Here is a 21,748-nt window from a genome sequence, read left to right as displayed (position 1 = left end):
ATAGCCCCAAACTGGAAATAATCCAAATGTCCATCAACTGATGGATGGATAAACAAAATGTGGTATCTCCATACAGTGGAATGCTATTCATCATTAAAAAGGAATGAATACTGATTCATGCCCCATAATACTCAAAACCATGCTCAGTGAAAGAAAGACCACATATAGATTCCATCTATGTGAAATTTCTACAAAGGCAAATTTATAGAGGCCAAAAGCAGATCAGTTTCTCTAAGACTAGGGGTGAAAGCAGGAATTAACTACAGATATCTATAATGAAACTTTTTGGGTGATGGAAACATTTTAAGACTCGAGAACTATTAGTGATTGTTCCTCAACTTTATAAATTTATTAAAATGACTTAATTGTGTAAAATTGATGGGATTTATGATACGTAAATTATACCTCATTAAATGTTTTTTTTCTTTAAAAAGACATATGTAGTCATTATAGAAAATAGTCATAAGCAAAAAGGAACATTTTAAGTGGATCCCTCCTAGTCATCCACCTAATCTAGGAGTATTTCATTACATACAAGATTTCATTTTTCTTCAAAAGCAGAATCCTGTAACATTCACTTGACTATTCCCAGGTGGGGAAAGAGCCTCACAGAGAGAAAGAATAGAATGAAGAAAACAAAGTAAAGGCAGATCAAGTATCACTAAATCAGAGGTGGAAAGTTGGTAAGAAAGTAAATTGATCCTGAATTGTGGAGACAGATCAGTTCCCCCTGGAACTTCAGTAGTGTAATTCTGATTAAGGATGTAAAATGTGGTGTTATTTTTGTCTTTCACATTAATTGGTGTTTGGGGTGCCTGGGTGGCTCAGTTGGCTAAGCGTCTGACTTCAGCTTAGGTCATGATTTCATGGTTCATGAGTTCAAGTCCTGCGTCAGGCTTGGTGCTGACAGCTTGGAAACTGAAGCCTGCTTGGGATTCTGTGTCTCCCTCTCTCTCTGCCTCTCCCCTGCTCATCCTCTGTCTCTCTGTCTCAAAAATAAATAAACATTAAAAAAATTTATATTAATTGGTGTTATTCATAAACTCGTTATCCTAGTTATTTTTTTAATTCATAAATATGTGTAACTGTATAATGAGTAAGAAGTTCTTTTTCTTTCTTTTCGTAAAGTCCTACAGCAGTGAATTCTCTCATTTCAAAATACGGATTTCAAGAGCAGCTGCTTTACTGTGAGTTTACTTTAAATTATATGTCACTTAATTAGCTGCTTATTAGACTATTATTGTAAAACTTACTAATTTTTCATATTTTTACTTCCACTAATGTTAAAACTTACATAACTGAAATATTTCTAGTTGAAATATACCAATTTTCATGTACATATCTATCTGTTATATCCATCAAACATTTAGTGTTGGCTTACCTCCAGAGGAGTGAAATGAAAAAAAAAAGTGTGTGTGTGTGTGTAGAATACTGCTACACATATACATTCATAGAGATTTAAAATTGTAGGATTAAGAATAATTTTCACTTTGTTTCTTACAGATTTTTACTATATTTTCTAACATGAAAGTAAATAATATTTGTCTAAAAAGTTTTTATAGAGGTGCCAGGCTGCCTTAGTCATTAGAACATGTGACTCTTGATCTCAGGGTCATGAGTTCAAGCCCCACATTGGGCATAGAACTTACCAAAAAATGAATGAATGAATGAATGAATGAATGAATGAATGATTTTTAAAATAAAAAGTAAAAAATTTTTACAAAGATAATAATACCAATAAAAATATATTTTTAGCATTCAGACAGCATTGTAATATCTCCAAAATAGTCTTGGTTCATTACCTGTATTATGTGTGTGTTTGTGAAGCTCTTATCAGAAGGGGTGTTTTTAAAGCTTTGCTGGAATAATTTTTAAAAACAATGACATAATCTTTCAGCTCAGGTATCTGTGCAAATAGAAGAATTAAAATGAAGAATGGAAAAGAAATTCATGTATAAAACCAAAACATAATTTTCATTCACTATATTTTTCAGCATATGGAGTTAAATATTTTAAGAGAAAGTTAAAATGTAACATATATTGGAATCTACTAATTGGAGATTGGTGGGGTTTCATTATCATGTATAGTTCTTCAAATAATAATTGATAACTTGCTGACTTTCGTCTTTAACACACATTTGTGTTGTATAGTCACAGAATTTAAAATTATGTGTGCAGTCTGTTGAAAAAATCTACTTTTCTAATGTACCCTAATTTACTCAGCATTGCAGTCCTGAAATGCATATGTAAACTATTTTTATTTCTGGGAAAGGCTAATTTTCATAAACATTTCTTTGCCAGACATCTTTTGACTGTGCTTGCTGATTCACTTAGAAGTAACTCCTTATCTGCTTGTTTTTTTCAGGGGATTTTGGTATTTTAACAACATGTTTAGTTAAATATTCTCGTTTAAATAAAAAGCATCTATTTTATGTTAATGGCAGTGCTATCCAGTTCTCAGACTGGCATCAGTCCTTTGATGATGATGATGATTGATGACAGTGGTGTTTGTGATGATACTTAGTTGACATTTACTGAGTAGTTATTATATGCCAGCTACTGTTCTAAACACTTAATTTGAATACAATAACTCCATGAGCCTGTTATTATATCCCTGTTTCATGGCTGAGAAAATTGAGGCATAACTAAATGACTTGCATGGTTTTTGTCAGTAAGTGACAGAGTTGAGGTTTAGACTTAGGGTGTTTAGATCCAGATTGATCCTCTTAACCATGGCATTATACTTCTACAGGTGTTGCTTCAATTTAAACAGTCGAAATGTAATAATTTATAAAAATTGTCATGACTTTATTTCACAGAGTTTATTCTAATGTGATCCATGTATCCTGAGTTTTCTAAATATGAGAAAATTAAACTTAGTAACACCAGTGTTTGCATATTAATTATTCTCAAAGCATTTAGTCATCCACTCTCAAACATATCATAAGAAAAATAATAGCATGATTTTTCCCCAAAATTACTCTAACTAAAAAATTCAACGTTAGTATTAACTAGTTCAAGTTCAGCACCTTTAGCTAGCTGCCAGAATGTCCTGAATTTATGACCTCAGTATATTCTTATAAATGACAGGAAAGTTTTGTCTAAAATATAATGTCTTCATTTATGCAATTTAAACTTTAAGTTGCTTTTTTTTAAGGTAAGAGTAACTAATTTGTGAAATAGTATTTTACTTTTTGACATTTATACCTGCTCTGATTTATTTCTATTTGTTTGGTTTTGTTAAGCTGTGCTTGAGGAACTTGTTAATAGTGGACGTTTACGAGGTACTGTGGTTGGTGGGCGACAGGATAAGGCGGTGTTTGTTCCTGACATTTACTCCAGAACACAGAGTACTTGGGTGGATTCCTTTTTCAGGCAGAATGGCTATCTAGGTAACTGTTTCTTTTTTCCTTTGAAACTAAAACTAATACTACACACATTCTTAGTATTGTATTAGTCCTGGGAGTACACACTTTACTGTTTCCAGAAAATTATAAAGTTTTTCTTTGAATATAAAAGTAGTCACACGCAGGTTTTTGTTGATTTTGGAATTGAGTTTAATTTCATAGTTATTGAACAGTTATAACATAGAAAGGCCAAAAGCTTGTATTGATTGCTCCCAATGTTCCAGTGATATAATACTGTTACACCTTCAAGTATATTTTATGAAGTTGCCCAGTTGTTTAATTACATAATCTTGGCTATCAGCTTGGCTTATTGGCTGTCAACTTTACAGTGTTCATTTTTATTAGACATCCACTCCTTCAGAAAACCTGAAATTATTCTTAATTCTGTTTCTAGGGTTCTGTCATTTGGGTAAAGTAGATTGAATTTAGTCATTAAAACAGTTAGCAAATATATATACACATACATATTACACACACTCATACACACACACACATACATAAATATGTAGCTCACTTATATATAGATAGATGTTGCTCAGTTAGTTTGATCAGTTTCATAGTCCAACTCAAATCATGTAAGAGTTCAGTTCCTTTCTCAGTGATAAACCTATAAGACATTAATGTTCAAGCGATTTAAATGTATGCTAGAATACTAGGCTGCACTTATGTTTTCTTGGCTTTCTGTAATGTACTTTTGTTTCTTCAACTATGAACTTGGGTTAGAACTTCGTTATAATTAATTTACTGAAATATGATTATTTGGGGATAAAGAGAACAGTAGCTATCTCCAATAACTTTAATGGCTGTAAACTGAAGTTTTGTTTTTTTTTTAACTTTTGTTTTATATGCTAAATCCCTTACTAGTTTAGAATAGAGAATTACTTTGTCCTAAATTGATTCCTTTAGTTACTATAATAAGCAAAATAAATTGCTTTTTTGTTTCTTAAATTATTATATTTCTCTTAAGCCCCATTTCTACTTTATTGCTCTGTAGTTCTCATGTTTCCTTTTGACCCCTCAGTTGGAGAGGGAGTGACATAGCTGGGATGGAGGAAGTATTTGAACGAATTTTTCTACAGATACGTTTAGTAATAAAAATTTGGGAAGGTAGCCTAACTATGGAATAGGCTGTGGTACATTTCTATGCTTTATTCTTTAAAAAAAAGAAAAATAGAATATAGTGCATTCACAAAGAATAGGTGTTGGAAGAACTTAATTCGTTCTAAGATTTCTAAAAGGTGTGAATGACAGTTATATTCCAATGAATTCTTTTCTAATTCTATTTGTGATTTATATCTAGAATTTGATGCTTTGTCCAGACTTGGAATCCCAGATGCTGTGAGCTACATAAAGAAAAGATACAAGACTACACAACTCTTGTTTTTGAAAGCAGCTTGTGTTGGTCAAGGACTTGTAGATCAAGTGGAAGCATCAGTAGAGGAAGCCATCAGCTCTGGAGCATGGGTTGATATTGCAGTACGTTTTATCATTTTCTTGTTAATTTTTCTTTAAACCAGGGACAACTGATATTCACTAGTATGTGGCCATTTTAAGTATTAGGATACATAAAAGTAGTCTTGGCTTTATAGCCAAATTCTAGCAATCATTGTTATAGCAAAAACTACCTCAATCTTGCTTAAAGACTTTATAGCTTTTGAGGTAGAATGACCTTTTATATATGGATAGACAACATCCAGAATTCCATAAATCTCAAAACAAACAAGCAAACAATATGACACTCATATCAGTCTTGCCATACAGAAATTGTTGAGACTTCTGACAGTCTTATCTAAGCATTTACAGCTTTACTGGCATCAGGCATTAATGTAGCATTTGTTGTATCCTTTATCCATTCATTAGCCTTTGCTCATGTATTAACATGAGCTGCTTTAGCCCTGATACTGTTTTACTTCAGTGTTTAGTATTGACCTGCCTTTATTATGCCGAAAAGATAAGAGTGGGTGAAGAGAAAGAAATAAGGCCAATCCATTATTTACTCGTCAGCGCCCAGATTCTCTTTATAAAGCAGAAAATTCCTTGTTTTGAATATACAAGTTTCCAAGATTCCAGATATAAGTGTTTGTTTATTCATTCAAAAGATTTTAGTAAGTACTATTTATGTACCAGAAACCATTTTACCTGCTGGGAATGTGGTGTCCAGAAAAGTTTCCTAGAGGGAGATAGTTAATGAAAATGATAATTTTAGACCATCAAAGAGCTAAGAAGAAACCTGTTTTGGAGGTAAAGGTATCAGGACTTGATGGTGAATTGTTTGCAGGTTTATGAGAGGAACTGAGTGTGACATGAAAGTTTGGGGCCTGATCACCTGAGTGGAGAACAGTACCATTAATTGAGAGGGGGAGATGATGGAGAAAGGGGGATAGGAGCTGGGAGTCTAGGGGTGGCAGCTGCAATCAGTGTTGTTCTGGATATGTGAAATTTGAGATGCCTATTAGACCTATGAGCGGAGAGGTTAGGGAAGTTGTAGGACATAGACCTCCAGAGCTCAGAGGGATGATGAAAGCAGAAATATAATTTGGGAGGTTATCAGCAGAGAGATGGTTCTGAAGGCCACTGGACTTGAAGTCACCTAGGGAGAGCATATATGTAACAAATGGTTTATATGTATGATATTATATTTATATTTGTTTTCATTCTTTTTCTTATTCTAGCCTCTGTTACCCAGTTCTTTATCAGTCGAAGATGCTGCAATGTTGCTTCAACAGGTGATGAGAGCATTCAGCAAGCAAGCTTCAGCTGTAGTCTTTAGCGACACTGTTGTAGTCAGCGAAAAATTCATAAATAACTGCACAGAACTGTTCAGTGAACTGATGCACCAAAAAGCTGAAAAGGTATGCCAGATTTCCTTTCCCCTGCTAATCTTAACGGTACTTTCACATTAGACTCATCTGACATCTTCTGAAAAATGGGGTAAGCAGTATATACCCAGGAATGAACACTGTTCATTTCCCTTTAATGTATTACTCCTTTTTATCTCTTCTCCTCGATTTGTTTTCCCCTTCTTCATTCCCATCAGGACATGTATGTTGGAACTTAGGGAGCTGATTTTATAAATTGAAATCATCTAAATCATACACTTCACAATTAAGTCACCTAAGGGTATTGATCCAACGTTAAAATCCACAAAAACGTTATCTGTGGATTAAATGCACAAGTATACAGTGTATCCATCAATCACTACACTATATATTTAATCTAGCAGAGCCTTATTAATTTTACCTATTCAGGATGCACAAATGGGGTAACTTACTGAGGAAAGAAATTGTTGCTATCAAAATTGATTAGTTCTTCAGAGCAAGTGCTGTCAAGAAGCAGAGGTCCTGCCAGGTCTGCTTTAACGAATATTCAGGTCGTGTTTCTAGTTAGCAATACCATCAACTTATAAAGCCTGCTCACGGACAGGTAGAACAAGCCCATTTATCTTAGACTGTTAATAAATTCATGGGAGCTTATTAAATATATAAATAATTTGTATTCATCTGTATTCCTTTTAAGCTCTTTAATAGTTTTAATTTTTTTTAATGTTTATTTATTTTTGCGAGAGAGAGAATGAGTGGGAGAGGGCAGAGAGAGAGGGAGACACAGAATCCGAAGCAGGCTGCAGGCTCTGAGCTGTCAGCACAGAGCCCAACGTGGGGCTCGAACTCACAAACCGTGAGATCATAACCTGAGCCGAAGTCGGACACTTAACCAACTGAGCCACCCAGGCACCCCAGTAGTTTTAAAAAAATGATAATTTTCTATGACTTGCCCACTAATAAAGCAGCATTGAAGAGTAAAAGTACATAGGATTGACAACAGTAAACCTGAATTCCAATCTCAACTTGTTTACTCTCTGTTTGACTTTGGACAAATAGACCTTCTGCTTCCATATCTTCAAAAAAAAGGATGATGGTGGTTCATTTCTTAAAGATAAATGTAAATAAAGGAGGGATGTATACAAAATTTCTGGTATATTAGCTACTAGTTGCTAGATGGCTACATTATTATTTATGATCTTTTATTAAAATAAAAACATGGTCATCAATTTTTCTTTCTTCCTGCTCCTCCCTCCAACTACAAAAATAACTTCAGGAAATAAAGGTGATTCTGTTGTTTGAACTGTAACATCCTAAACATTTTTCTTCAGGAAACCAAAAGGGAAATACCATTTTTCACATGAAAATAAATGTACTTTTGTCGCTACAAATTTAGAGCCCTGTCCCATAATGAAAAACAGTTTCTGAACTTGGAAATAAATGGTTCATTATTCTGAACATTTTTTTTAAAAAAGCAGAGGTAAAGAATGAGTCCAGAGGAAAAAACAGTTTAAATGACTAAATGTGCAACTCATACATGGTCATTATGTTAGGGTTGGGAGTGTAGATTTTGTTAATCTTTGTAGTAAACTTAGGTATCCAAGTGGCATTGGAGTTGGGAGCCTCAAAAAGAAAAAGAGCAAGGGCCACCTATGAAGCATTGGTTAAAAAAATAAAAAAGCGGGGTGCCTGGGTAGCTCAGTCGATTGAGCGTCTGACTTCAGCTCAGGTCATGATCTCACAGTTTGTGGGTTTGAGCCCCGCATCAGGCTCTGTGCTGATAGCCTGGACTGCTTCGGATTCTGTGTCTCCTTCTCTCTCTGCCCCTCCCCCACTCATGCTTTGTCTCACTCTGTTTCTCAAAAATAAATAAATGTAAAAAAAATTTTTTTTAAATAAATAAAAATTAAAAAGCCAAATCGGCTGAACAAGCCAAATTGCATCTGATGTTATGAGATCAATTCTTCAGTGACCAGATAGGATTTCTCATTAGCTGATGACACATTCAAAGAGCCAGGAACTGCAAGGGAAGAGACTGATCTTTGGCAAGGAGGGACCACCTCAGAGTGTCAGCTGTTGGACAGAGCTCTATAGTTCTTAGCAATGAAATCAAACAAGAATAATCAGGATGAGTAATAATGATTGACTATATAAATAACTTTTATGTTTTTTGGTAATACCATATATTTTTGCTTACCAAGAAAAGCATGTTTTATTTCAGGAAATGAAAAATAATCCTGTTCATTTAATCACTGAAGAAGATCTGAAACAAGTCTCCATTTTAGAAAGCATTAACACAGGTAAAAAGGATAAAAAAGATGAACGAAGGAGAAAAGCAACAGGTAATAAATTATTATTAATCAAGAAGATTCAAAGATGAGTTTTTTACAAGTTGCAGTGAACTCTGCATTTATTAGACCCTTTGAAAGCTCTTTTATTTGGTTGATTTACCTTTAACTGCTAATATTAACCAAATCTTTTACTAATGAATTAAATTTTGATGATGAAAATGGAAATATTAGTGATTACTTACTCTTTCTTATTTTGTCAGAACTAAATGATTTTCATGACCTGGCCATCTTCCATTGTTCACTCCCTCACCCTTTATGTTCTACCCCGGTAGCCTTTTTTCTTGAATCTCAAAATTTGGCAAGTTTGTGGTTACCACTAGCTCTTCCTTCCACCTGAATGTTCTCTCCCTAATCAGGGAACTGATTTCTCATCATTCAGAACTCCACTTCAAATGTCAGTTCCTCAGAGAGGCCTCCCTAACCACCTGGAATAGTGGACATGGTCACTCTCCATCATATTATCTCCTGGTTTTTTTGCATCACTTTTATCACTGTAATGCGTTTTATTGTTTGGAAGCCTTGTCCATCTCATATATTGTTGTTTCCCTAGTCTTTAGAACACTTGTTGGTGTATTTCTGGTGCTCATAAAATATTGAATGAATAAATTTCCCAAGGAGATACTATTTCTTTCATTTTTTTTAATTAAAAGCCAATGGAAATTATTCTAGGTGCACATGTATTTTCTATACTTTATATAGTAGAAATAATTTTACTAGCACTGTATCAAGGTTAATGAAATTAGATATTCAACATGTTTCATTAATAAATACCAACTATAATGAAGATGTGTTATAAAAACTTCAATTTTTATTTGTGAGAACTCACTTCTATTTCTTTGAGATTGTTTCTTTTCAAAAACCTTTTACTGCAAAATCTTTCAATTTGGTACTTTGAAATTTCTCTGTATTCTTCTGGGGGAAATAGACAAGTAAATTACTCCCATAAATCATAGTAGTATCACAGCCATGCATATTTTATCATATTATTTGAAGATATAAATTTACCTTAATCAGTTAATTGTACTTATGTCAGAATAGCTAGTCTTTTATTTCCTTCTAAAAATTCAGAGTTATCTGATCTTCATCTCAGTGATAGTACTATCCTGTTGTAGTGGTTTAGGTATAGTGCATGGAACAATGTCAAATATATAAGTCTTCCCTAATAAGAAATTTATTACCAAATGTAAAAATTACATTCACCTTAGACTTGTGTTTCGAAAATTATATTTTTCTATCCCAAAAGCAAGGGAAAATAATAGAACTTACAATTAGAGGACTTGATGAAATTTAAAGGAATTGTACTTAGGATTTAGAAAAAGATCTGTAGTTTATATGTCATTTTACTTTATTGAAAAATGAATCTTTTATGAAGAAACATATTTTAAATATTTTTCAGTATTTCAATCCCATTATTAGAAAGTATTCTATTTTGTTGAATAAATACTTTAAACGTAAATATGTAATGGTAGAGAAATACCTCACTAAGATTACTTTTATTTACAGTGTTTTGGTTTGTCTCATAATTTGTATTTTTTAGTCTTTATTTGGCCAATGGGTGATGGATAACTCTGTTTTTCCACTTACCCAATTTAATATTCATGGTCAAAATTTATCAAGCACCTGTTAATGTGTCAAGCATTGCTTTAACCCCAAGGATACAAACATTAGTGAGACATGCTTCCTATCTGAAGGAGTTCATTGTCTCGTTCAGTGGTGGAAGACTCAGGATGTCTCCTATAAACATGAGTAATAATCTTTCAACCAAGAAGACAAAACCAAGGGTAATTAAATTTGTGAAATACTGTAATGGAGATATTAATGAGGCTGTGGTAACAGAAATGAGCAAATGAGGGCACATTTCTTTTGGGGAAGGTAGAAGAAGAGGTAAAGGAATGGGTTTGGTCAAGAAAAAGCCAGACAAAGCTACAGAAAAAGATGTCTTTGGAGAAGGAAGGAGAGACTGTATTTAGAGCAGGTAGGCTCTCTGAATTGCTCAAGTTCAACGGATTTCATACTTTATTAATTTTTTATTGACTGAATTACAAAACTTCGTAATAAAGAAACTCCAACCTTAAGTAGCACCTAAAAGTTAATTACTTGGCTTTTCTTGTTCTGCTGTAAAGTTAAATATGACAATGTAGTGTCATCATTCTAAAAATGGTAATTCAGTTAGGGAAGACTAATGAGTATCCTCTTCCACCAGAGGGCAGTGGAAGTGTGAGAGGAGGTGGTGGTGGCAATGCCAGAGAGTACAAAATTAAAAAAATCAAGAAGAAAGGAAGAAAAGAAGAGGATAGTGATGATGAGTCATCTCATACTGGTATGTAGCTTTATTACTCTTCCTTTGTGCATGATTTTAAACATTTTCTTACGATGCGTACTGTTAGGTGTATACGCTTATACAAGAAGTCCTCGCTTTGCATAGTTTCTGTGGACACAGATTTCAGTTACACAGTTTAGTTGATATCACCAGCCCCCCAACAACATGGTTCATGTTTTGAGTTACCAGCGTGTATCAGCTGTGAGTAATCGCATAAAGTACAAATTTGCTGCTGGCTCCTCAGTCCACAGATGAGCACATAAATAACCCAGGTACATCATGAGCTGTGATAGTCACATCACTGATTTCAGAGTTTGTCAGTGATGGATCCCTGTGCCTCTCTTCCTTACTTTATGCTCAGACAATACCCCACGCAGTTGTGTTGCTTCCTTGTCTCCCAGTGATGAATCCATACATTTTAAAAAATGGATAATCAAAAGGGAACCGGCCAACACAGACAAAAATGCAGCAAAGAAATAAAAAGTGATAACATTGGAAATAAAATATGAATCAGGAATAAATGGAGTTAGGGAAAAAGCTGACTGTGGGAACGTTGGTATTGCCCTGTTCAAGAACCAAGTATGCAGCCTGAGGAGCTTGGTAGAAGCGCACTTAACTGACGTAAATGGGGAAAGTGATCATGACAAAAAGGATGAAAATGTTTTAGAGGGGGTGAGGTTGGCAGAAAACCTCCAATAAAGGAATTCTCACGAGATGTTTCACAACATTGAAAGGGCAAAGGATAAAATGCCGTAAGCTGATCCGGAGTTAAAAAAGGAGTATGACAACTTGCCAAGCCACAGAAAAATGCTTGCTCTGGAATATAAGTCACAGGATGAGAAGAAGCAAGCACCATTGAGATTATTTTTGATAAGTTTTTTACATAGAAATCAAACACTTTCATGCTCAGGGTTTCTAATGAGCTAAATTATAGTATGCTAAATTATTAGTTTTCTTTTTCATTTCCCTTTATATTCATAACCAGCAGAACTTCTAATGTTTTCACAAACATTTTTTAAAGGGTCACAGAACAATCAAATTTTCCCATTGTTTATTAAGAACACCTTGCACAGTTGCGGCTTGCATAGTCACTTTTATGGTTTCCCACTGCCATGAAAAACAAATTATAATATTTTACAAAAGTGGATTTCTGCGTATTCAAGTAGGAAACACTAATATTATGCATGTTTAAGTTTTATGGTAACACTTAAGTGATTGGTTGCTTCTATTTAAGGAAGAGAATTAGTATATGCATCTTCCTTTTCCAAGACTTGTTCTTATTCAGTATTGTTAAGTTAGCAAGAGACATGTTAGTTTTTCTAAGTAAAGTTATGATTCTTCTATGTTTGTGTTGTAAATAAATTTACTTAATGCAACTGTGATACCTCCCTCTTCCTTTTCCCCAGTAAACACAGAAAAAACATTGAAATGATAATAATCTGAAATTTTTATTTTACTTCTTCCACAGAGCTCATTTTGTATGGGCTAGAGCCAGGAGGCGTAGAAATCAGTTGACATGGGCTTCAGTTATTAGTGTGCCACTACTAGTGATAATGTATTTGCTTAAGATCTATCTTTAAAGTATTCTAAGATAGATAAAAATAGCTACTGTTCTCAGCATGCATAAAACAATATTAATTAAAACTGTCTTCATAGAGGAGCGCCTGGGTGGCTCGGTTGGTTAAGCATCCGACTTCAGCTCAGGTCATGATCTCATGGCTCGTGGGTTCAAGCCCCGCATCATGCTCTGTGCTCACAGCTCAGAGCCTGGAGCCTGCTTCAGATTCTGTCTCCGTCTGTCTCTCTGCCCTTGCCCAACTTGTGTTCATTTTCTCTCTCTCTCTCTCTAATATAAACATTTAAAAAACTTTTTAAAAAACCTATCTTCATAGAAACTAGTAGCCCTGTTCCTATTTTAAGTAGTATTAAGACTGACCTATGTGGGTTTTAATTTTTCATTAGTAAATGAATTTCTCTATTCCCCAGATGTACTAGGGGTGGGAGAGAAGGGATATTTAATAAAATATTTTTCTATTATCTGTAGCCTTAAGTAATTATTAAATGAGGCATGTGTTACTTCTTTTGTGCACAGGTTATAGAGAGGGGCTATAAAGGTAGCAAAACCATTCTACCTAAAAAAATATAATTTCAGTGCTTTTGAAAAAGGGTTGTGTTATAATCTCGCAATGGGGGATGGAATCAGGTTCTCAGCTAAAATACAGCATCAACTCAGTGTGAAAGATTACTATATGGAAATATAATGTAATAACTTATAACGTGCATGCAGAAAGCAAACAAAGCAGAAACTATTTGATGTGGAAGATCAGGAATGGATAGCAAATCACAAAAAAAAAGAATAGTCTATCTCTTCTAATGGGTGTATCTGTTCTAAAGCTATAACGTTAGCTACTTAGATCTTGATGCATAGTGAAGATTGATTTTTGGGCTATTATTTATTTATTTTGTTATTTTTTATTTTTATTTCTATGGTTTTACAATAACCAAATTTAGCTGGAAATAATCACTTTTATATTTTTACAATTAATAATGGAAATATTGTTAGCTTTCTTTTGTCTGCAACCTGTACTTCTTCAAGTCGGTGAGTAGGCATGCACAGTTAACAATTATTTCCATTACACTAGCTGCATACAAGCTTTCCTTGGTATGGAATTATTTTTGTAAGAAGAATAAATTATGAGTGTAAAATTACAAGGATTCTTTTCATCTGTGCCTTTCCCAAAGATAATTTTTAGCTTAATTCTACCAGAGTTGTAGTTCACATGATTATAAAGACTTTTCCTGAAGATCCTATGTAACTTACAAGGATGATTTGATTTTTAGTGCCTATTCATTTTTATAAAGACAGAAATTCTGCTCATTATATATTGTTCAACAGCGAAGTTATCTTTTCTTAAAAGATTTTTTTCCTTGATTTTCAACTATTTGTACCATCCAAGTTAGACTGGGGAGAAAACATCTTTATGATTTTCTGATTGACTCAAAACAGTCACAAAATGAAGTTAGGAAATTATTACTCAAAAGAGATGCCACTATCTCTTATTTTTAAAATTATTTTCATTGGTTATTGCTATTTGACATTGGCAATATCAGAGTCTTTGTGGTATGAAGTGAATGAATTACCATCTTATTAAATATGTTGAACCTTATTTGCTTTTAGGTTGCTTTATGGTTTTGTTGTTTTTCACATTGCTCATTTCTACTATAGGAAAGAAGAAGCCAGAGATCACTTTTATGTTCCAGGATGAGATTGAAGATTTTTTAAGAAAACACGTACAAGATGCCCCTGAGGAGTTTATTTCTGAACTTGCCGAGTACTTAATAAAGTAAGTATAAAAACATATTTTTTTCTGTTTTATGATAGAAATTCAGAGGTTTTAAATAAAATTTTTACCAACATCATAGAAAACATATACTCTAGGTCTTTTCTTTTCAAAGCTTAGAATTTAATCTAGCCACCAAATTGCAGATTTTGTTTGCCTGTAGAGGCTGTTCAATTCAACAAACATGTAAGTGCTCTGGGGAAGGCAATATAGGAAAGAAAAGGCGAGAGTGTGGAGGCATCCTCATTCACTGATGTCACAGTACTAGTTGGGAGAAAAACACCAACATAATAGCTGGCTGCTCTCTAACATAGCGTGAAAAGGAACATCTAAAAGAAAGAAAAGACCATTTTCTATCTGGACTAGACGGAGTAAACAGTGCACTTTTAAAAAAGGGGAGAAATAAAGTAACAAACTGTCTTCAAAGAGAATAAATTTAGACAGCACTAGCTTGTAATTGAGCCAAGCTAAATTTATTTTACGGAAGTGAAAAACATTGTGTATAACTTGACCATTACTAACTAACGTGATTTTCCCTCAAGGTAGTTCCAGTGTGTAAGCTATAAATGCAGTCCAGGAGCCCAGTGCATCTAACATTGAATTTAGATTATAGCTTTTGTAGTGAGATTTTTTCATTTCACTGAATGTTTTTGTACATGAATATATTAAATAATCATATTTTTCATATGTAAAAAGATGGAGTAGTTACTTCTAATCATTTGCCATTACTTTTTAAAAAATCTTTTCTGGGGGTGCCTGAGTGGCTCAGTCAGTTGAGCGTCCAGCTCATGAACTCATGAGTTGAACTCGTGGTTCATGAGTTCAAGCTCCATGTCAGGCTCTGTGCTGACAGCTCAGAGCCTGGAACCTGCTTCAGATTCTGTGCCTTCCTCTCCTTCTCTCTGCCCCTCCCCTGCTCATATTCTGTCTCTCTCTCAAAAATAACCATTAAAAAAAATTTTTTATAAAAATAAAATAATCTATTCTGAGTTGTTGAGCATAAAGTTTTTAATGTGTTATCTTTTATAGTACTTTAGAAATTGAGAATTTATTATTCCCAAGGATGGGAAACAGATTTATAGTCTATTCTCCAAATTAACTTTTAAAAACTACTTTGAATTGAATTTGAATTTGAATTGAAACTTCTGTTACTGCTATTCTTACTGTCTTTAGTGCAATAATTTTGAGTACTGTAAGACTGAGAAAAGTAAATGCATTTAAGTGATAAGTTCTAGGCTTAGAGGACAAATTCTTGGGAACTAGTCTCCAAGTTAATCTTGTTTGTTTAAAAAATATAGAGGTCTTCCCTTAAGGCCTATTTCCATAGAAGCAAAATTTCTTAGATGCATAAATCCAGTACTTTTTAATAAACTAAATATATTTATCTTGTGCACAGACCTCTTAATAAAACTTACCTCGAGGTGGTGCGTTCAGTGTTCATGTCTTCAACTTCTTCTGCCTCTGGAACTGGTCGAAAGCGCACTATCAAGGACTTGCAAGAAGAGGTTTCAAACCTGTATAATAACATTCGGCTTTTTGAAAAGGGGGTGAAGTTCTTCACAGGTATACTTGGTGCTGTTTTTTTCATTGATTCTCATAATTGTTCTTGGACATTCATTTTAATAAAACACCTTTATTTTCCAGATGATACGCAAGCTACTCTTACAAAGCATTTGCTGAAGACAGTGTGTACTGATATCACTAACCTCATTTTCAACTTCTTAGCTTCGGATTTAATGATGGCAGTAGACGATCCTGCAACCATCACAAATGAAGTATGATAGTGATTTGTTTGCCATCCTTGATGTGTTTAGTTTTGAAATAAAAGCATGCTTTATTTTCTCACACCAGGAATAGTCTAAAGGAGAGTAAAATATAAGAAAGGGTTTTTAGGGAAAACATCCATCAGATTTTTAGTTCAAATTGGTAATATAACCGGTCTTTTGAAAGTAATGTTGGTTAATTACTTTAGAATCAACACTTTTATTTTTTCCTAATTATTATGGTGTCACATCCCTTTCTCCTGCTGAGTTGCAAATCCCTTAACAGTGCTATGGCCTGATTGCATACTCTGCAGTCATTTTCACTTACTGGCACCATCTCTGTTCAATATTTAAATAAATTGTAATTTATTTGTTAAAATTCTAATCTCAAACTAAATTCAAAGTTAATTTCTTCCCTTCTTGAAATGTAAGGTAGGGCAGTGGCTCCTAGTTGCCTAGAGAAGGAAGTGTGATCTGTCCCTAACTCTCCTCCTCTACTTCTTCTCTGTCCTCCTTCTCTGATCCACTTAATGTTTGAGATTTAGAAAAAATGAAAGAGGCAAAAAGTGCCTCATAAGAATGACTGCGTATCACTGATTATGACCTAGGTCCAATGCTGTGGTCTCTTGTGATGTGGCCATTGCCACATAGATGGCATAGGTTGTTTGGGGGATGTTTTTTAGCATGTGACTCCCTCTCATGGCAAGGACCACCCCCTAAACTTCCAGACAGGTTATTTCTGTCTATCCCAGCAAAGTACTGTCCCCCTTCCTCCTTTAGCTTGACAGTGAATCTCCAGATGCTTGGGCAGTTCATGTATCCTGCCTCTGTGCCAACTTCTGCTGTGAGAAATACATGGGGTCCTGTCCTGTGCCCTTTGGGGGCTACAGAAGGATTTAGTGTGCCATGTGATGGGGAGTCAGTAGGTTGCCCTAGTCTTCCAAGACTCACTGTAACTTTCGGGGCCTACTGGCCAAGCCATTCCAGTAGGCCTCCACCAGAAATTTCATACTAGGTAGGGCCATCAGATGGGTCAAGAATGCCACCAAATTTCTTGAGACACATCTGTGTGGACGGGGTGCTGAAAAGACCACACACCAAATAGCATAACAACTGTCCATCCATAGAGCAAGTTCTCTAGTTTATAGGCATTCTTAAACTTTATTCAAGAGTGAGACCCCCTTCACTTGGCATTAGGAAGAACATTCTTCCCACCCCAATGAAAAAGAGAGGGAGTAGCCCCTTGCCCCAAATTCTCTTTTACCCACAAGGTAAATGGTTCTCTCTCCCTCCTCCCTCGGCCCACCCCCTGCCACTCCCCTGCCCCATCTTCCTCTTACATTGCTGGGCCGGAAGGGAGGAACAGAGCTATATCTAGCTTCATTGGCTGACTGGTTGTTAGCTAGCTTTCAGATATTAGAATGCTTTTGGCATGTTTTTATCCCTACTTTGAGAGCTAAAACTCAAAAACAAAGATAAATTCTATTCAGTATTCTATTATAGCAACAAATATACTTTATTTTGTGACATGTTAAAGTCACCATCCCAAAAGAATTTTTTTCCCCTTATAGGTAAGAAAAAAAATTTTAAGTAAATTATCAGAAGAAACCAAAGTAGCTCTCACAAAACTACATAGCTCTCTGAATGAAAAGGTAAGCAAAGTTGGATTCTGTTTAGATAATGGGGCTAGAATTTATGACCTTTGAGTACATTTTTGTAAGAATAATTGTAAACTAAATCTCTTTGGGAGGTGAAGGGGGAGAACAGGCTGGGGACATTTTATCCTTTTTAGTCCTAAATCACAATGTGAAGTTTAATAACAAAATGATGTTTTTAAAAATTGTATTTAGGGTGTAATATTATAGAACAGTATTAAATGACTGTATTTCTTTAGGAAACCTGTTAATAAAAATAAATTATGGCATTGAATACCTTTTCAGAGCATAGAAGACTTTCTTTCTTGTCTGGATTCTGCAGCAGAGGCTTGTGATATTATGGTGAAAAGGGGAGACAAAAAAAGGGAAAGGTAACAACATTCAATTAATCTACATTATTAACAGATTCTTAGATGTGTGATATTTCATGTCTGAATTTGGTGACTATGTGGATCTTGCACAGAGAACTCTTGTATCCAAATGGCTGCATACCTTTAAGTGTATTCAATACATAGGTCTCCCTCTCTGACCCATTTTGATAGGGTAGCAAGGTTCCCTCATCCCCTAGTAGATCAAGCCTGGGAACTTTATGTTGGCTTTGAGACCTGCTATAGAAAGCTTATGTGCATTAGTGCACTTCTGTCTGATTCCCAACAACTTAAAATAAAAAGTATACCTTGAGTATCCCTGCTATCTAGTTTTCTGTATCATTCTCTAGCATATTAGTTTATCCATACCATTTAGGGTCAAGTGTGTCTATATTTCCTATTTAAAATATTCCTTAAGATGTTTATGGAGCTAGATAACTAAACTGGAGAAGCTAAAAATGAATACAGAAGGGAAGAAGTGAAATTGGTGAGAGCTGGTGAAAATATGATAATGTGTTTTGTGATTTTATTTTTGTTTAGGCAGATATTGTTCCAGCACCGACAAGCACTGGCTGAACAGCTAAAAGTCACAGAAGACCCTGCTCTTATTCTGCACCTCACATCAGTCCTTCTGTTTCAGTTCTCAACCCACAGCATGCTCCATGCACCTGGAAGATGTGTCCCACAGATCATCGCCTTTCTCAGTAGTAAAATTCCAGAGGTATCATCTTGTCAGTGCACTCGAAACTTTTAAAGCTTTTAGATTCTGAAGATTTTGAATGGATAGGTTTGAATCATCATAAACAGTAAGACACATACATGTTAATATGATTTCCTGTTCAAGAATGTGAACAGTGATAGAAGATTGATTTTAAAAACTCAGCATAGCTCAAGAATCTTTTGGGATCCTACAGGATCTATAGTAAAAAAAAATATTCTGAATTTGGAAATTTAAGCTTTCAAAAAAGATGTAATAATGTCCAGTCTTCCAATTCAGCTTATGTAAATTTAACCTGTTGTTCAAGGACCAGTTCAAAAAGTCTTAACCCTGCACAGATTCTTCTGAGAAACTTCTCAGCTAAAAGTAATTTGGCTTCTTTGAACTTCCATGTAACTTTGACTAAATGTCTGGTGATAGAACCTAGCCAAGTCGGTTTACATTAAAATGATCTGTATTCATGTTTTATCACCCCTAACCTGTCAACTTGCCAGCAAGGACCTTGCTTGATTCAGTTTTCTACTTAAGATCATTACACTGATTTATAAAGATGGGTGTTGGTTGAACAAATCATGCTTGTTCCACAGAAAATTAATGTTTGTTAACTTTTCTTCTCCTTTCTCTTTTCACAGGATCAGCATACTCTTTTGGTAAAGTATCAAGGTTTAGTTGTAAAGCATTTAGTTAGTCAAAATAAGAAGACTGGCCAGGGAGATGATCCTTTGAGTGATGAATTAGACAAAGAACAAGAAGATATCACCAATACTACTCGTAAAGAGCTTCAAGAACTTTCTTCATCCATTAAAGACCTTGTTCTCAAATCCAGGAAGTCATCTATGACAGAAGAGTAATGATCTTAATTTACTTTTATCATATAGTATACATTTTTCCCAAAGTTTAATATGGTGAGTGGTTACCACAAAGTGTTCATTTCACAGTCCTCAGTTCCTCCCAGTAATGCCCCCATGCATACACCCACACACACGCAATTCAGTCTAAACAATAGTCTTGTATTCAATGTAAACCTTATAAAAATGTGAATTTTTATAAATTGGGTTCAACCATGGAAGATTTCTTTTTCACAATATAATTCTAAAAATTAACCATTTCAGTTTTATTTTATTTTCAGATGCTAAATGAAGAATAAATTTTGATATCTTTCATCTCTAGAAAAGGACTCATTCGTTGTGTTGTTAGATTTCAAGTGACATTATTATATATATACCCATATTAGGTGGAAACTTAAAATGTGGCCATGTGTTTTTTAAAAAGGAAAAAAAAAACCCTTTGGTGTCAACAATAAAAATCGTGTATTTAAAAATTAATAGACAATGCTTCAAACCTAAAATACAGAAATTTGCAGAAGAACTTTTTATTACTAAGCCCCTGCTTTTATTTCTGGCAGATAGAGGGCCTCCCATTGCCCCCACAGGAGTGAACTTTTATGTGGTTGACAGTTTCAGGGATGCCTTTACAGCTGCAGAAAAACACCAGAGGGGCCCATTTATTGCTATGGTCTATTCTATTCTAAAACAAGATGCTAACAAGAGTGAGAGAAAAAATAAAAATTACTTCTTAATAGATATAAATCACATTAGAATAACTAAAAATGTAATACAAGTATTTTTTCTTTAACCCAATTTGCATTTTTAAATGTTATTTTTTATATCAGTAGTCACTCTGACTCCTAATGCTTTGTTGTAGGAGGATCTATAAGTGCATTGAAATCATTGAAACTTTTTTTTTTTCCAAAAATGGAAATCCATGGAAGAAAATAGGTATTCTTGTTTTCTAAAGACTACTAGTAGTTAAAAGTAACTAAAATAGTTCCTTGGTGTAATAATTTCAAGCAAATGAGTCTTAAGCAACAATTTATTATTATCAAAAAGAAACTTATTTTGAATATAATAGTAAGTTAAATTTCAAATATTAAAAAAGTACTATTTTATATAATTCCTCATATGGCATTTAAAACTTCCTGTTTCAAAATGTTTGAATACAAATATCAGTCTACCTCTACTCTAATTCAGACAGAGTGTTAATATTGAGTGAAAGAAATTGATACAATTGCTAACTAAACATTATTATTAAAGTTGATAGGAATGTAACCTAAATTTAAAAATGTTTTTCCACTGGTAATTTTCTATTAATGTATTTTCATATGGGCAAAGGAAGAAAATGACAAATCCTCTGTGACCACAAACTCCAGGTAGGTTTTTTTTATTCAGCTTTCAAAATATTAAAAACCAAACTTAAGGTTTTATCCAGTCTTTAAGAACTTATCATTTATGTTTCAGCAGATACCAGAGTAATCCACATTTGATTCAAACTAGGTCATAAACAATGAAGCAAATAAAATCATTCTGGCCTTCCTGATTTGTAGGAATAAAAATAGGAGAGACGACCAAGCAAATAAAAAGAAAACGATTGTCTTGATCACATTAATTTTTTTCATTTATCAAAATGGTTCGTATTTTTCACAGTAAATAAGAACAATTTTTATTGTTTTTGAAAACAGTGGTATAGCCGATTTTGTATGTAAAAATCTAATCTCACTGATAAATAAAAATTCTTAAATGGTTATCTACTATGATCTTGATGGGAAGATTTGAGTGTTATTAAAAATAAAGTTGCCTATTTCTGTTAAATTTTGTGGTACTTTGGAGCTTCCATTATTTTAATTACTACTAGGATTAATTGATGCATATGTTACATGTAACGTATTCACATTTTAAAATTCTTTTTCTGAATATATTTAAAGATTTTATTATATTTTCTTGCACAAAAATATTTCGATAGTCCTCAGTGTCTCATTCCATGAAAGTTTGCCAGTCATGAACCATTTTACCTGAGTAAATCATCTTCGGTTAGCTACATGTCAGCAAATGTACAGCTATACTCTTACCTGCCACTTCCTACTATTGCAGATACAATAGAGCTTTCTGAATAATGTATTCGTGTGCCCCATTCTCCAGACCACATGTTTCTGAAGAGTCAAGGGAAACC

At 34.1% G+C, this 21,748-nt stretch overlaps 1 protein-coding gene across 1 annotated transcript in view; it reads left to right on the top strand.

Moving 5' to 3' along the window:
• The window catches only part of UFL1 (UFM1 specific ligase 1), a 33,206-nt gene extending 11,806 nt beyond the window's left edge, over positions 1-21,400 (top strand). Inside the window, exons 7-19 of the mRNA XM_015078048.3 lie at positions 1,129-1,187; positions 3,246-3,392; positions 4,708-4,883; positions 6,080-6,259; positions 8,448-8,568; positions 10,781-10,897; positions 14,124-14,241; positions 15,635-15,801; positions 15,883-16,013; positions 17,573-17,653; positions 17,942-18,027; positions 18,565-18,745; positions 19,375-21,400. Coding sequence (XP_014933534.1) covers positions 1,129-1,187; positions 3,246-3,392; positions 4,708-4,883; positions 6,080-6,259; positions 8,448-8,568; positions 10,781-10,897; positions 14,124-14,241; positions 15,635-15,801; positions 15,883-16,013; positions 17,573-17,653; positions 17,942-18,027; positions 18,565-18,745; positions 19,375-19,593 — 1,783 coding nt within the window. The 3' untranslated portion in view covers positions 19,594-21,400. The remainder of the gene's footprint in view (positions 1-1,128; positions 1,188-3,245; positions 3,393-4,707; positions 4,884-6,079; positions 6,260-8,447; positions 8,569-10,780; positions 10,898-14,123; positions 14,242-15,634; positions 15,802-15,882; positions 16,014-17,572; positions 17,654-17,941; positions 18,028-18,564; positions 18,746-19,374) is intronic.
• Positions 21,401-21,748: the final 348 nt, after the last annotated feature.

Source organism: Acinonyx jubatus, chromosome B2 (genome assembly GCF_027475565.1).
Source record: "Acinonyx jubatus isolate Ajub_Pintada_27869175 chromosome B2, VMU_Ajub_asm_v1.0, whole genome shotgun sequence".
Taxonomy (NCBI): domain Eukaryota; kingdom Metazoa; phylum Chordata; class Mammalia; order Carnivora; family Felidae; genus Acinonyx; species Acinonyx jubatus.
The sequence above is the reverse complement of the archived record's forward strand: the minus strand, read 5'-3'. Positions and strand labels throughout refer to the sequence as shown.